At 53.5% G+C, this 16,775-nt stretch overlaps 1 protein-coding gene across 1 annotated transcript in view; it reads left to right on the top strand.

Annotated features, from left to right (window-relative positions):
* MAPKAPK2 (MAPK activated protein kinase 2) overlaps window positions 1–13,699 on the top strand; it is a 42,687-nt gene extending 28,988 nt beyond the window's left edge. The window contains 9 exon segments of the mRNA XM_070396046.1: window positions 8,620–8,759; window positions 8,897–8,961; window positions 9,173–9,252; window positions 9,699–9,825; window positions 10,421–10,496; window positions 10,885–11,009; window positions 11,123–11,208; window positions 11,326–11,406; window positions 12,142–13,699. Of these exon segments, the coding sequence (XP_070252147.1) occupies window positions 8,620–8,759; window positions 8,897–8,961; window positions 9,173–9,252; window positions 9,699–9,825; window positions 10,421–10,496; window positions 10,885–11,009; window positions 11,123–11,208; window positions 11,326–11,406; window positions 12,142–12,285 (924 nt within the window). The 3' untranslated portion in view covers window positions 12,286–13,699.
* The last annotated feature ends 3,076 nt before the right edge of the window (window positions 13,700–16,775 follow it).

Here is a 16,775-nt window from a genome sequence, read left to right as displayed (position 1 = left end):
AGGAGGCTGGCATATCACTTACTTTCTATATATAAAGTGCACCTGACACATGCGGTGCAGAATACATGGAAATTCCTCTTTCTCTTTCGAAGTCATAATCATCTGCGAGAAGAAGCAGAACTATCTGTGCGCTCCAGTCTTTCAGTTTCCCACCCCAGACTCGGGAGAGCCCGCGCCCTCTGTGTTCGGTGCTCACGACCGTGTAAGTCAGGAGTGGTGGTTTGGACCTTCGGCCAGCTTTTCATCATATTTTGGTTGAATTCTCCAGGAGGATGGCCAGGCCTTTACATCAACTGAGTTACCCTCATACTTAGAGTTCACCAGGCCCTTCTTCTGGTGGCCAGCGTGGGATTCCCGTCCCCGCTCACCTCCTTCTCCACAGGAAGGTTGGCTTGCATTGGGGCACATGTAACTGTGTCACTGTCAGGTCAGGGGTCAAATTAAGGCCTGAGGCAAACTGCATGTTAGAATGTAAACCCTTGACTTAATTAAAAATGCATGCAGATGGTAAATATTTAAACAATAGAAAGATATAAAATGGAAAGAAAAAGGGAAAAAAGATACAGTCTTCTCTCTAGTATCTACTGTACCCTAGTGGTTAACACTGTTAACATATTTTTTGGGGGTAAATTCCTCTGGAAAAATTTTAAGCATCCACAAGTCCATATATCTTTCCTCCCTCTGCCTTAAAAAACGAGCAAAACAACGATGACAACAAAACACCCAAATGGGATTGTATTTTATATTCTGTTTGGTATTTTATTTTTAGAAATTAAAAGAAAAACACCAAAGAGGAAATTGTCAGCTATCTTACCACCATTTATAATTAATCACTGATTAACCTTTTGGTGACTTTCTGATTATACCTTAAAAGTCAACTACATAATGTGTATGCAGTTCCATTAAAAAAATTAGAACATTGGCATGAAGTTAACGTGTGCCCTGTTCTCTGTCTGCTTGCCCTTCGTTAACACCCCTTCTCCCCAGGCTGGGCGGCCTCCCTCCCACAGGCCTGCAGCCGCGACGCATGCATCTCCACCATCCATCCCACTGGCTCCTTAGTGGCAGGTGGGTTGTTACCAGTTCCCCTTTTGCCATTAAAATCACTTAGGAACACATCTGTAGGGTGATTTCCTAGCTGGGTAGGTGTAAATGTCCAAGGTTTGAACATTTACAGTTTTGATATATATGACCAAACGCCTCTAAAAATCCACTAGTTTATTTCCCTACTGATAATATGAGAGAGTGCCTTTTCCTTCCCAAATCTTTGCTTAAACTCGGGAGTTTTATTTTGTATGTTTTTGGTCAAACATTTTGAAATCTTGCCATTCTGGTGAAATTGTGATCATTGTCTTTATAAACATTCTCTTGTAATGAGTTGCATCGAGTATCTTCCGTTTGGCCATCTGTGTTTCTTTGTCTTTGAAATAAGAATTCTTTGCTCATTTTTATTTTGGATCCTTAATCTTTTACAATTGATTTGCCGGAGTTAAGTTAGCCTCTTACCCATCATGTGTTGCAAACATTTAAAAAGTATTGTCATTGACAGTGTGAGTTTTAAGGCTCTGGCCTGTTCGTTGAACCTCGGTCCTGTGTGGCCGCCCCGGGAAGTCCTGGAGGTTGCGGGCGGGGACCCCAGGAAAGGTTTGCTCGTTTTCTGGGCAGTGTGGCGTGGCTGTTTACGGCTTTTGGAACTGGATTCCCCGTTGTGAGTTTTAGCTTTGTTTTGGGTGGGGATTCCCCCCTCCACATCACATGAATGAAAGCCAGTAGCAAGTAGAGGCTTTTACCTTCCAATCAAGTGTTTGGGGGTGTGTGCAATCTGAGGGACCCCAATGGTGTACTTCTGTGTATCTTTTATTATGGTGACCTTCTGAGGTTAAACAAACCTGCGAGATGTATGTGTAGACCAGTTTCTAGGGGAGGACCATCCGTTGCTCCTCACTGAGCTCTGCAAGGTTCCGGAATGGGGAACACACACACACACACACACACACACACACACACACACTCCCACCCCCAGTAGGTGTGGAGGGAAATCGTCATTTCAACCAAGACGTAGCTGTTTGTCATCTCCTGTGTGCCTGAGCTGGGCTGGATGAAAAGGGACCTGCGACACGCTCCCAGCCTTCGGGCAGCTCTGTAATTTGGGGAATGAGACTCCCCACCACCAGTGCTGACTTGGTGGCAGCTCCCTATTTCCTTTGCAGCACAAAGCACGATGTGCAATTTAAAAAAGACACACAAAACACACCCACTGGTTTGTTGTGTACCTCGCGCACTAAAGTGTCAGTCCCATGAGGGCACAGGCCTTCCTGTCATGCTCTCCGTTACATCCCAGCACCTCCCACACCAGCGTGTGGCACATCCTGCATGCCCCAGGTTTTGCTGAGGAATGGCATTCTGGGAAGGTGAGATCGAGTGCTGCGTGTGCTGTGTCTCCTCCCCATGTCCCTCCCTGGCTCCAGGTCCAGGGATGGAGGCAGAGTTGATAAGCGATGTAAGGACATTGTGTCCTGGTCCTGCGGCCTCGTGAGCTCACAGCTCCCTTTCCACTAGTACAGGGCTGTGGGGGACCCAGCTTCCCAGGGTGTAGGCGGAAAGATCTTTGAGATTGAACAGCTGCACTCAGTTCTCCTTACCACCTCCCCCGGTCCTGAGCTGCTTTCTTGCTCAGGACTCCGAGATTCTAGGTCCATAGACTTGGTGAGGCCGAGTAGCGTGGCAGAGCGGCCTGGAAGCCCCGAGCTGCTCCCTGGCCATATAGGGGTGTGGATGATAGCCTCTGATTGAAATTTGGAGAGCTAAGCTTCTTTGCCTCTTTAAAAAGTACATATGTACTAATTATAAATCATGATTAAATAAAGATATAATTACCATCAACATGTTATAGAGTATGAATGCTCTTCCTGTTATAGATATACACACATACTATGTATATCTATGTGCATATATGTGCACAGATATAAATAAATATACAGCGAGGACTGTACCGTACATAAGGCTTTGTAACTTGCTCTTCCACTTACTATCAGATACTTTTTGATAAATAAATTTAAGGAAATTACAGATTGGAACTTGTGCTGCAGAAGAAAAAAATAGACAATGACAACGATGGTGACTGAGAAGCTAACAGAGACTCAGTAATCCATTTCTAGTAAATATTATTCTGAAGCCTCATCTGAAAGATTATAGATTGATAGATAAATCTCTTGCTATTGCTGGGCACAGAACTTGTTAGCCGTTTCTAGATGAGGTAAACAACTATTGGGACACACACACACACACACACACACACACACACACACATCCTTAAAGCTCCATTAGTACCTTTAGTACCTGAGGATAAAATTCTAACAGTAATTTCAAGCTCCAAGGTTTGCACTTTAAGGCATATGTCCATTTCAGCCCCCACTTTCGGCTCTTGTACCACAGTCCTGGACAGGTCTGTGCCCTTTGCCTTGCCATGGGTGGTGGGCAGGAGGCTCTGGGAGCAGTGAGAATGGAGTTCATATTCCAGCCCTGCCACGGACCACTGGCTGAAAGGCCTTGAACTATCCCTCAGTGCCTCTGAGCCTGAGTTTTGCTATTTATAAAATAGGATGCTTCCTCCTGGGGTGGGTGTGAGCATGGCTGTGAGGGTTCCCCATTCCAACTACTGACACCCCAGTAACATGGAGCACTCCCGGGAGCAGGCTCCCTGCTCCTCTGGCTCTGTGGCTGCTAATGTCCGGCTTCTCTGTGCTGAGGTTGCGCCATCGCCCGTGCAGCAAGCCTCCTTCTCAAGTCCTCCTTTCTCCGACCTGGAGAAGCATCCAGGTCAGCCTCAGCCCTTCCATGTGGGGCAGGTTGGGGGGTGGTGCCTGCTAACCTACTTGGGAATGCAGAGGCTGTCTGATACTAGGAGCACTGCACACCTACCACACAGCGCCTGATGGAATTTTAAAAAATATATATATTTTATTGATTTTTTACAGAGAGGAAGGGAGAGGGATAGAGAGCCAGAAACATCGACGAGAGAGAAACATCGATCAGCTGCCTCCTGCACACCCCCTACTGGGGATGTGCCCGCAACCAAGGTACATGCCCTTGACTGGAATCGAACCTGGGACCCTTGAGTCCACAGGCCGACGCTCTATCCACTGAGCCAAACCGGTTAGGGCCTGATTGACTTTTGCATCACTCTTGGCACCGGGTCAGTCTTGGGAAGGGATGGCTTCCTCCCTCATTACATTGCAGCCCGCCCCAGCTGTCCAGTTTAGGTGGTGTAGGGAGGGAGCAGGAGAGCTCAGGGCTAGGATGCCAAAGCCTGCTTTCCTCCCTGTGTTCTGGGTCCCCCGCTCTGCCCAGTGCTAACAACCCTAAATGAGGTGGGCAGGAGTGGGATTGCAGCTCCCCACCCCAATGGGACTGTAAGAGTGGGGGAGGCAGGGAGGCGGGAATGGGCAGAATAACAATCGCAAACCCTAGTGCAGTGCTTACCATGTGCCAGGAAGCATTCTTGGTCACTCACATAACACGTGTGTGTTTATTGGTTTAATGTGGACAGGTAGTTACTGTCCTGTTGAACAGATAGGAAACTGAGGCACAAAGGGATGAAGTGGTGGTGGAGCTTGTGCACGGGATGCTCCCGTGGGGCCTGGCTTCTTCCTCCCATCCTCATGTCTGCCTCGCTGGTGAGCAGGCCTCAGGCCCGGCCTGTTGCTTCCCTTTGCCCTGGCTCTGCTTGGCTTGGGATGCTGACCACGCTCCAGTCTTCCCGTGTGGATGCTTGCGGGGAAATTGGTGGGGAGATAAGTGGGACCGTCCTGCCTCCCTCCAGGTTCTGGCAAAGACAGAAAGGCGGGGAACCATATTTTGGGAGAGGTCCCATATCTCCGTTATTGCCACCCTCACCCTAGAGGTCCCCCCAGGTCATGGACCCTGTGGCCTGCTCCCTGGCCCTGCCACACTGGTAGGTGGGCTTGCAGCCGGGCCCATGCAGCCAGCGCAAGGCAGCAATCTCGCCTGCAGTGCAAAAGAATCTCAGACGCAAACGTGGAGGGAGGAGGGAAGTCACAGTATCTGTTCCAGGTTTAGCATGCGCTTAAAATACTTCACAGGCTTCCAGGCATTCCTTGCCTAAGAGCCTGTATGGCTTTTTACTGGGAAGACACTTTCTCCCTTCAGATTCAGGCCCGCAGGGCTGTAGGGGCCGCCTGTGTCCTTATTCACGCCCAGGGGTGGAACCTTCCCCAGGTCCCCTCTTGGCTTCTGGTTGAACCTGCCACCGCATCTCTGCTGGTTGCCCTGTTGGCACCTCGGGAATCCTGTTTTCTCTCCTTGTCCCTTCTCTCTGGCTGAGCTCAGGCGCCTCCCCGCTGTTCTTTACTTAGCCCTGTACTCCAGATTAGCACATTCTTGATTTCCTCTCTGCAGGCGCTCTGCACGCCACAGCTGTCCACCAAGCCTCTTTGGCTCTTCCCAGCTCTGCCCTGACGTCAGCCAGCCTGCCCTCTTGACTGAGCTGAAGGTCTTGCTTTCATTGCTTGCGTTGGTTTTCATATCCATTCAGGGACTTACGATAAGCATGCGCCTGGATGTCAGTTACCAGTCTTCATGGGAAAATTTGATTATGTTTTTCTTAGAATTGAAAAGTGCTACCCTTTCCACCATGTACTTATTTTGTTAAATTGAATCCAGTTGGACAGATGAGGACACCCTTTTCAGAAACGTAGTTGGCTTCCCTGACACAAGCTGGGCCGTGCAGACCTGGGACACCCATTGTGTGTGATTCCAAGGCCAAGTGTGTTATAGACTAGGTCCATCAGCTCCTCTGCAGCTGGAGAAATGGTGTGTGAGCCTGGAGATGGAATGTGCCTGGTGCCACATACGCTAACATGTCTAAGGCAGAAGGAAAGGAACTTGGAGTTGTGTGCTCCGATTTCAGGAGGGGCTGGGGGGCGTGCTCTTGGGTTTGACCTTGTTGCTTCTTCACTTAGCACAGCTCTGGTTGGTTAGAGCTTGGAGCTGGTTCCCAGGGGGTGGTCACCAGGCTACAGACAGAAACCCAGCCTACAGTCCTGCTGATGACTTGTGCTGGCTAACCCACGTGCTCCAGCCTCGGCACAGATGTGATGGAGAGGCCCCTGTGCGGTGGCAGCTATGCTGTGGGCTCAGGGATGAGTGCGCGATAACAAAACACTCTCAGAGGCAGTATTGCATTAGTTGCTTACAATGGCTCTAGGAGGGAGGAGGTCAGGTGGGGATTAGCCCCCCTAACTTACAGCTGCGAAACAGTCATAGAAAGGTAAGGACCCCTGCAAGGCTATGATGCAACCAGAAATTGATCCATGACCTCATATTGCCTCTGAGTAATTTGACAACTTTGTTTCTTCTTCTTTGAGTCTTAACTCCTATGTGCCTGTAGGGGGCGATAGAGGTCTTTCCCGGTTGGCTGCTCTGAAAACAATTGCTCCTGAAGCCTTTGAACTTTTCAGTCTTACAGCACATTATGTCAGTGGGTTATAAGTATTTTCTGTTGACCTTCCTAGTGCACCCCCCACCCCCAGCCCGAGTTCTTTCAGATCAGGAGCCTTCTATTTGGTCTTGACATCCAGCACAATGTGCGGCCCATAGTAGGAGCTCACTGAACGCTTGTGGAATTGTTACATGCACATAAAGTCAGCCAGTGCCGTCTCCTACTCCGCATAGAGCTCGGGAAAGGAAAATACACTTTTTTCCTGGTCCATCCAAATGAATGAAGTTGAGGGTGGCAGAACCCAGGACCTGTGCAGTGTCCTCATATGGCCACTAGGTGACAGTGTGACCCCATGGGGACCTTGCCTCTTGCCTGCTCAAGACTGAACTAACTGGGCACCTGTTGCCTCTGCAGTCCGTCTGCAGTTGGCGGTCTGAGACTGACAAGTCTCGGCCTCCATCTCTTCTCTAAAAGTCGTGTAGTGTCCGACAGCACAAAAGGCGTGGGCTTTGCAACCCACCAGCCCTGGATTCCAACCCTGGCTCTGCCTTTCCCCGAGTCTGAGCCTGGGACCCACTGTTTCTCTGAGCCTCGGTTTCCTCACCCTGTAACATGGCGATTACTGTAAAATTAGAAAAGGCCGAGCATATCATGGACCCCAGCATAGAGGAGTGCTAGTTTATTACTGGAAATCCCCGCGTTTGCCTTTCAGCGCCCCCTCTCATCCGCTCCATCTTGGCCGTCTGATCCTACTCACCAAGCCTCACCCACTTTCCAGCAGGTGCCTTAGCTTGCCCCCCAGCCCAGCTCCACTCCCTCTTGGTCAGCCCTGATTCCCGCTGTTTTCCTCTGCTGTCAGCCTTCCCTTCTGCCTGTCCAGTTCCTGCTTAGCCCGACTGCCTCCTCCCACCCCAGCCCTCTAAATGCCCAAAGAACTTGGGTATGTACTGTAGTGCTAATCTTGACTTCCCACAGTTGGTCAGTCTGCGAGGGTCCTTATCTTAATTATTTTGGCATGTGCACTGTGCACTTGGCAGACATTCTGTAACGAGAATGACGACTACTGTTACTGAGCACTGCCAGGCACTCTGCGAGGCATTGTGCAGGATTTTTTCACTTAATCCTCACAACAGGTTTATCCCCATTTATAAAGGGATGTGTCAGGATGTCCCTTACCACAAAGAAGCCATGAGGGACGTGTGGTGGTATCAGCAAGGATCCAGGCAGGTGCCACCTCTCCTGGTTGTCTTCCTCAGTGTGTTGGCTCATCCTCTTAGGCTGTTCCCCTATGGCACCAAGGTGACTGCCTCGGTCCCAGGTGCCATATGTGGGAGAGGTGATGTATGATCCCTGCGCTCCCTTTAAGAGGCCTCTCAGCAGATTTCCTACAAAGTTCTTGGCCGACATTGGTCTTAGGCTTATTCCCAAGCCAGTCACTAGTGAAGGGCCTGGACATAAGGAGACTGGCTTGGACTAGTCAAGGTTCAACCTCTGAGACTCATGAGATGCATGTGGGATCCAGGCTCCTTTAATGCCCCCGGCCACCTGGCCCATGAAAGAAGGGGGGATGTGAATGGGGCTTGGTGCTGTAAATAACTCGCTCAAGGTTGCAGACCTCCTAGGAACCTGGATTCTAAATACATTGCGCTGACCCCGAGGCCACCTGCTGGTTGAATGAAGTATCACAGGTAGAAAGGACTTGCTCAGGATTTGGGGTGCTGGGTTTGAGGGGTCGTGGAGGTACCTTTGCTTATAAATTCTTGAGTTTCTCCCTATTGGATTGCGTTTCCTCAGTCTGTCTTGCTCCCAGACCTTCTTTATCCCCATCTTTCAGTGCCTCGCTGCTGCCTGCCTCCTACAATAGACTCTATGCCTTTAGTTGGGTAGACTGTCAAGGCCCCAAGGGGTCATTTGGGGTTTCTTTTAGAGCAGGCAAGGGAGCTAAAAAGCTCCAAGTCGGCATTTAGAAGAAAGAGCTGCCAGGGAAAATGCCAAGGAGATTGGCTTGGTAGGGGGTCAGTGGTAGTGGGGAGTTTATGGCGCATTGGTGGGATGCCAGCAGGCATGTGGCAGGGCCTTGGAATAGGCCCATGTGGGGCAGCAGCCAGCTGCCCCCTCCTGAGACAGCGCAGTGATTTGGGCGGCTGTTTGCCTTGTAGATGCTGCAGGACTGCCCCAAGGCCCGGCGCGAGGTGGAGCTGCACTGGCGGGCCTCCCAGTGCCCACACATCGTGCGCATCGTGGACGTCTATGAGAACCTGTACGCGGGGAGGAAGTGCCTGCTCATCGTCATGGAGTGGTAAGCAGCCTGCGGATCTGTTCCTGGCCCCGCCTCCCACTCCCTGCCCAGGCCCCTCACGGATTTTTCGGGGGTGGGGGGCGGTGATGGAGAGTGGTGGGGTGTTTTCTCTAGATCCGACCATGGCTTTGTTTCAGCTTGGATGGTGGAGAACTCTTCAGCCGAATCCAGGACCGAGGAGACCAGGCGTTCACAGAAAGAGGTAGAAAGGGTCTGTTGCGCGACAGGCCTCGGGCAGGCAGGGCAGCGGGTGACTGAAGGGGACCTTCTGCAGTGCCTGCCCTCGGTGAGGCCTGCTGAGGCTCCCGCCTCCTCCAGCTCGCTGCCAGGGCTGCCGTCCTCCGCTGAGCCCGGGTGGCTGAGTCTGCAACCCTAATGACACACCGTGTGACTTTCTTTCCTCTCCTCCACAGAAGCTTCAGAAATCATGAAGAGCATCGGTGAGGCCATTCAGTATTTGCACTCAATCAACATTGCTCATCGGGATGTTAAGGTACCAACTGTTCATCACCCCGCCCCCTCCCAACTCAGGTGCTGCTGAGGGCCCATGGAAGGGGTGCCAGAGTCGTCCGCTCGCCCCCTTGCTGCCTGGTTCCTGACGGCAGGATGGGGTAGGGTGGGGCAGGGTGCTATTCTCTGCTCCACAGAGCCTGCCCTCTCTGGGCAAACCCCCAAACCCAGTCGGAAGCCCTGTGGTCCTCAGGCGGCACTGCACAGCCACACCTGTGGTTTCTCTGCCCTGTGGATTCACTGCTGGTTCTGTCATTAGCCTCTTATCTCCAAGCTCCGGGAAGGCAGGGAGCTGGCCATGGCTGATGGTGTGCAGATCCCTGGGGCCCGACAGATGGCTGTGGGCAAGGAAGGAGGGAAGTCATCTTTACCCTTTTGATCTCTGATAGCCCTCATGCAGGACTGCTGTTTCTCTGCCTCTCTCTGTAGCCCGAGAACCTCTTATACACCTCCAAAAGGCCCAACGCCATCCTGAAACTCACAGATTTTGGCTTTGCCAAGGAAACCACCAGCCACAACTCGTTGACCACTCCTTGTTATACGCCTTACTATGTGGGTAAGTCCAGGGAAGCCAGGCTCGTCCTCCCCCTGAGCTTCTGTCGAACCCTCCTCTTCCGGCCTTGGAGCCACAGGCCCCAGGAGAGGCGTGGCCTCTGACCCTGTGTGGCGCTGGTTCCGTGTGACCTGAATGGAGTAGGGCTCGTCAGAGATGGGCTGGGGTTGGGGTGTCCTAGGACACTACTGAGGTCGCGGCAGGGTTTTGTGCACATGGGCACTTTCCCAAGAGGAGCTGTCACCTCCATCAGATGCCCAGTGGTCTGGTGCCCAGATTTGGCTCTGGCGCCCAGCTCACTGGCACAGGATAAACTCTCAAATGTGTTTGTCAAAGTCAATGGACATTGTGCATCCGAAAGGCTCTTGCCAAGAATGACCTTATCTTAAGATTCTAGTCCTAAGTTCCACTGCGAGGAGGGTCTTTGCTCTCCTCCTTCAGCTCTGGGGCTGGGTTATGGCTGTTCCCCTCCCTCCCGCAGCTACAGTCCCATCATGACGGGCTGATGGGCTGGGCTGGGAGCATCATTTACAGAGAAACTGGGGTAGATCTGCGTGTCCAAGGGCCAGGCCCATCCACACTGACCTTTGGTTTGCAGCTCCAGAAGTGCTGGGCCCAGAGAAGTACGACAAGTCCTGTGATATGTGGTCCTTGGGTGTCATCATGTACATCCTGTGAGTGTGCCGGGAGGGACCCCAGGTCGGGCGGGGCTGAGGTGGGAGGAAGTCTGCTCCTCTCTGGGTTGAGAGGAAGAGATGAGGGTTAGGGTTAGCATTCCCCTTCTGGCTGGGGATTCCCTGGGAATCTCCTGCACGCCCCCCTCCCTCAGTGCTAGTGGATCTGAGAGCTAAGTGATGGTTGTACACTAGCCGGTGGGCGGGGAAATGTGTGGTATGTAGGAATCAGGGCCCTGTCCTGAATTTCTGTACCGTGCCTGAATCAACCAGTCCTCGTTTGCCCGTGACCTTTACAAGAAGTCTGCTTCTCATCCTGGTGCTGTTCCTGGTGCAGGGCCCCTAAATAACACCAGCTCTGTCCCTCTCTCTGCTTCCCTCGGCTCAGGCTGTGTGGGTACCCACCCTTCTATTCCAACCATGGCCTTGCCATCTCTCCGGGCATGAAGACGCGCATCCGAATGGGCCAGTATGAGTTTCCCAACCCAGAGTGGTCAGAAGTATCAGAGGAAGGTAAAGAGCCGCGTGTGTGTGTGTGTGTGTGTGTGTGTGTGCGCGTGTGTGCGGGAAGGAGCAGGAGAGGGAGTGGGGCCCTGACTGTCTGTGTCCCTGTGTCCCCCCCACAGTGAAGATGCTCATCCGGAACCTGCTGAAAACAGAGCCCACTCAGAGAATGACCATCACGGAGTTCATGAACCACCCCTGGATCATGGTGAGCCCGGCCGGCGGCCAGAGAGACCTGGGTCTTGGGGGACTGTCCCTGGGGGCAGGGCTTAGCCAGGGCTCTGCCCAGCCCAGGTTTCACTTGGACCCTGTTCTCTCCCCTCAGCAATCAACAAAGGTCCCTCAAACCCCGCTGCACACCAGCCGGGTCCTGAAGGAGGACAAGGAGCGGTGGGAGGATGTCAAGGTGAGGAACCGCGGGCCGAGAGGGCGCGGGGTGCCTGGTGGTGCTGGCCAGGGAGGATTTGGTTCTGCATTCTCTCACCCAGAGGTTTCTGTTACAACAAGAACAGCGAGTCTGAGCCACTTACCGACCAGGTTGGGGCGGAGGAGTCTGTGTTCCGGCCTAAACTCGGGGGGCTGTTTCCTACAAGCTTTCTATTCCCTGGGTCTCTAAAAGGGCCTCAGAGGTACTATCTTCTCATTTTGCAGATGAGGAAACAGGCCCAGAGAGGGGAATGACCTGTTCAAGGTCACACAGCTGATGACTGGCCAGGGCAGACCAGGCCCAGGTCTCCTGACTCCTTGGCCAGTGCTCTTCCTGCAGCGGTGGCGACTCAGCTGACCCAGCCCAGGGCTGAGGCCGCTTTTGGTCCTGGACCTTCTGGCCAGCCTGCCGCTTCTCTCTCTGCTCTGGTTGCCCTCATCCTGCCTTTATTTGTTTTTTAAAATAGATATTTTTATTGATTTCAGAGAGGAAGGGAGAGGGAGAGAGATAGAAACATTAATGATGAGAGAGAATCATCAATCAGCTGCCTCCTACACGCCCCCCACTGGGGATCGAGCCTCAGCACCTGCCCGGGATTTGAACTGTGACCTCCTGGTTCGTAGGTTGATGCCCAACCATTGAACCACCCCTGCCAGGCTCACTCTGCCTTTGCTTATGTCCCTCACATCTCTGTTGGTGGAACCCTTCCCCCAGGAGGAGATGACCAGTGCCTTGGCCACAATGCGTGTCGACTACGAGCAGATCAAGATAAAAAAGATAGAAGATGCCTCCAACCCTCTGCTTCTGAAGAGGCGGAAGAAGGCTCGGGCCCTGGAGGCTGCGGCCCTCGCTCACTGACCGCTCAGCCCGTCCTTCTCCGCTGGAGGACAAGCAATAACTCTCGACCTGAATCTGTTTTTTAAATGAAGACACAGGCTGCCCACTGCTGCCTCCCTCCTCCTCGGCTCGCGGAGCAGGAGCCTCGTGAGAGGCTGACTCCTGCCTTCGGCTCTGGCCGCCCAGAGGGAGGGCCGGGGTCTGGAGGGCGTGCAGAGGAGGGAGCAGATGCTCTTGAACCTGTGCTCAGTCTGCAGTTTTATCATGATTTGACTTAGGATTTTTATGAAACTTCTTTTATTGTCCTTTCCTCATCCCCCCTCCCCCCAAACCCCTTCCTCTTGTTAAAGGGTATTTGTCGAAACTGTTGTAGGGAGTGTCCCTGTGTCGTCCCATCTGCCCCGTTTCCCCACTACAGCCTCAGCTCCCCGCTGGCCGAGGCGCCTGGCGCTCAAGGCCATGGAGGTCTGGGGCCAGGATGCCACCACCTCCTACTGGATCCCTCGACATCACCAGTGTGCCAGACGGATAGGAGTGAGTGACTGTGTGTGTGTGTGTGCGTGTGCACGCCTGTGCATGTGTGCCTAGGACTGCGCATTTGTGGGGCCAGGGGCAGGCCGGGCTGCATAAGGAGGGCCCTGCTGTGGCTCAGGAACCTTCTCCGTCCTTGGCCTGTCCCGCCCCGCCTGTGGTGAGCCTGCCATGCTGCCTGGAAGCCTGTCCAGACTCGGAGCCTGGCCTGCGTGCCTGTCTCTGTTAACTGGTCCGGGAGGTGGAGAGGAGTGACTTAGCACTGGCCGAAATCAGGAAGACTGGACCCCCCCCCCTCCCCACTTAGTGCTGGTCCTAGTCTCTGAGGCGCTCATCTACCGAGTAACCTCTGCTTCCCCTTCCTGCCTTTGTTCTCCCATTGCTTATTTTTCTTACATTTTTAGCCATTTCTCCGCAGGCCTCCTCTCAGCTCACCGGGGTGAACCTGGGCACTTTATATGGGACACAGCTTCTGCGCTTTGCCCTGGGCCCTGGCGTTGGGCAAAGGCAGCACCACCCTGTGGCCTCCCACACATTTCCATTGTGTGGCCTAGTGGGTGGGGGGTCTTCACACCAAAGATGCCCCGACTCTGCCCCGACCCATTAGCCACTCCCCTCCACCCCAAACAGCTTGGCTGCATGTGTCCAGGCCAGTGAGGAGCGAGGAGCAGCGTGGGGAGGGGTCCTCGGTGCCATGGTCCCTTGGGGTGGGGTGGGGTGGCAGTAATACTTCAGTTTTCATCTCCTTCAGGGCAGGGGGGGCACCCAGGTCTTCTCTGCCCTGGGGAGGGCTCCAGTGCCTGCAGCGCCTCCGTGTCTGATGGTGTGTCAGCACTTAGATTGTTGTAAATTGTTGTTTTGTATGAGCAAAACTGTCTTTACTAAACAGATTTAATAGTTGAAAGGTTTTCTTTCTCTTTTTTCATGGGCCTTAGCCCTTGACCCCCCACCTCTCCTCTTCCCACATGTGGAGAGTGGTTCTATGGGCTGGGAGTCCTGGGAGAGGAGGGGAGGGGAGGGGAAGGAATAGGAAGGGAGGGGAGAAGACTGGACTGGAGGGGACAGGAGGGGACGAGGGGACAAGGAGAGGAGGGCCTTCTGGGCGAGCAGCAGCCAGCGCCTGCCCTGTCGATGCCTGGCCAGGTGGGTCTGGTACAGGGGTATAATGCTGTTCTCCTTTGGAGCAGGGTGGAGGTGCCAATAAGGGCTGAGGAGCCCATGCCCTTTTGCCAAATACCAAATCAGGAGTCAAGTTGCTTCTTGGCACACGATTCTTTCACCTCTTTAGCCGCAGCCAGACATTGGCACCCTCAGCATAGCCAGGCCCACTGGTGGGGGTCAAGGGCGAAAAGGGTGAGTGATAGTAATTTGGTTCAAATCCTCAGAAAGAGACTAGGGGAGCAGATGGGTGTAGTTCCTGAAGGTTCCAGCAGTGGGAGGTAGGGGTCAGGCAGAAATAGGTCAGAGCTGGAAGGGGCCTCGGTTCACGTGACCCATTCCTCCCAGTTCACAGATAAAAAGCTTGAGGCCCAGAGTGAGACTTGAGATCACATGATGACTTGGGGTGTGGCAGGGCCACACTGCTCCCTCCCAGGCGGACAGTAAGATTGCATCCTGGACAGTGTCACGTGTTCTCATGATCCTCGGAGCTGGGGAGGGGGGCGGGCGGGGAGCGGGTGGAGGAAAGGTGAGGCTATCCCTGCTTTGTGAGTGAGGGGGATGGAGAGGGTGAAGGGACCTGCTGGAGGTCGGGCGTACGGGCTTGGACTGGAACTTAGGATCCCAAGGCCTGGAGAGCCTCTAGCCGCAGACCATGTCTCCTGCCCAGAGGGGAGGCCTCCTTACCCTCGGTCATGGGTGGATCACGTCTCGTCCATTCAGACCCACGGGCACAGGCGGTGGTCCCTGCACGACTCCTGGAAGGACAGCCGGGATTGGGTCCCATCTCAAAACTACTCGTCCCTCTGGAAACCACTGCTCACACGAACCAGCGTCAGCTTTAGCTTCCTGAGAAATTGTCTGAGCTTGTGAAGGTGTCAGCAGTGACAGGAATGGGGGGAGGGGGAACAGGGTGGCAGAAGGGACTTGGGGGGAGAGGGGGAAGGGCATTGTTAGCCGGTTGCTGACTGGGAGGCTGCATTAGTGTTCTGTTGCTGTCATCATACATTTCATGACTTAAAACAGCACACAGGTGATAGCTACAGCTCTGTGGGTCGGAGGTCTGATAGGATCTCACTGGCTAAGGTCCAGTCTCCGCAGAGCCGCATTCCTTCAGAGGCTGCAGGAGATTCTGTAGCCTTATCTTTTCCAGCTTCCAGAGGCTCCCTCATTCCCTGGCCCATGGCGGCCTCCTCCATCCTCGAAGCCAGCACAGCACATCTCTGACCCTCTGTTACCACTCTTCTCTGACCTAACCAGGGAGGAGTCTCCACTCCCAAGGACCCGAGTGATGGGATTGGGCCTCCCCAGATAGCCCAGGAGGCCCTCACCTTGAATCCTACCTGCAGAGCACTCTGTCCATGGAAGGCGACTCAGGTCCAAGGATTGGGATGTGGGCGCCCAGGGACCACTGCTCCACCACGCCCGTCTCAGCCCTCTCAGCCTCTTGCCCCACACGCTGACGCTGAGTTTTGCTTCCTCCTCTGGGTGAGCCCAGCTCAGGACACTTTTGTGGCCAGTGAGGATGGGCCTGAAGTTGGCATTCGGGGAAGATGGCTGGGCGAGCGGGTCTTGCCTTTCCACTCTCCCCCATGCACGCTGGCCTGGCCTGCTGATGCCCTCCCTGTCTCTAGGGGAAACTTAACCTCTTTCTGCTAAACCCCCAGATGGGATGAGCGTGGAATGTTTGTGGCCTGATGGGTGCAGGGGTACAGGGCGTGGTTCTTGAACACCCTTAAGTGGTGTGAGATGCAAGAGGGCTTAGGGACACCCGTAGGCACCTACTGAGCACCAGTTCAGGTTGCCCAGTACCCTGATCTTCGCAGTCATGAAAGCTCTCTGAGGTAGTCTAGCCTCCAATTGGCCTGTGAGCAAACACCCTCAGAGAAGAAAACGGCTCTGCCAAGCCTCACAGCTAAGCAGAGGGGAATCAAATCGGAAAAAATATCTGATGTCCTCTCGCTAAGGACGGGGTGGGGGAAGGGCAGACACTGACTGGATTCCTCTCCACTGAGTAGAGCAGGGGTCCTCAAACTTTTTAAACAGGGGGCCAGTTCACTGTCCCTCAGACCATTGGAGGGCCGGACTATAGTTTAAAAAAAAACTATGAACAAATTCCTATGCACACTGCACATATCTTATTTTGAAGTAAAAAAACAAAACGGGAACAAATACAATATTTGTATTTGCATGTGGCCCGCAGGCCGTAGTTTGAGGACCCCTGGAGTAGTTTCCTTTTCAGTGAAACCGGGGTGACATTCCTATGCCCTGTGGCCATTGTGAGAAATTCAAGGAGATAATTTCTTTGTAAGGTGCTAGGTGTCAGGTGGCCTTTATCACAGTTAGGGTCCCATCCTCAGCTGGGCTGCCATGCCCAGAGGGCACAGGGAAAGCCAGGTTTGGACGGGGCCAGTGGTCTAGGCGGGCTCTCTGCTCCTGCCCTTATGTTGAGGGCCTGTCTCTGAGTCTTGGGCGAGACTGTTGGGTTGGCAAACAATAACAGTAAATTTGGGGTTTTCCTTTGACTGGGTTAGAGGCAGGAAATGCGGAGGGCTGTGGATGACGAGTGGGTAGGTCTGTCTGCTCAAGGTGTGAAGGAAATTCAGTTATTCAAGGGTGGCAGTCCCATCTACTGGCGGATGTAAACAAACCTGCTGGGCACCCCCCGCCTTCTCCCCTGGTGGCTGGAGTTGGCATGTAGGAGCACTGGGGGCAGCCTCTGTGCCCTCAGCCCTGGAATCCAGCCCCCCCCCCCCCCCCACAGCTCTTTCTCTTGAAGCCCAAGTTTGGGGGCCTCAGCCATCAAAAGGGGAGTCTGGCCG

Source organism: Myotis yumanensis, unplaced genomic scaffold (assembly GCF_028538775.1).
Source record: "Myotis yumanensis isolate MYYU_CA2020_CCGP unplaced genomic scaffold, mMyoYum1.0.hap1 SCAF_17, whole genome shotgun sequence".
NCBI classification, from domain to species: Eukaryota; Metazoa; Chordata; class Mammalia; order Chiroptera; family Vespertilionidae; genus Myotis; species Myotis yumanensis.
This window is presented reverse-complemented; position numbering and strand designations above follow the sequence as displayed.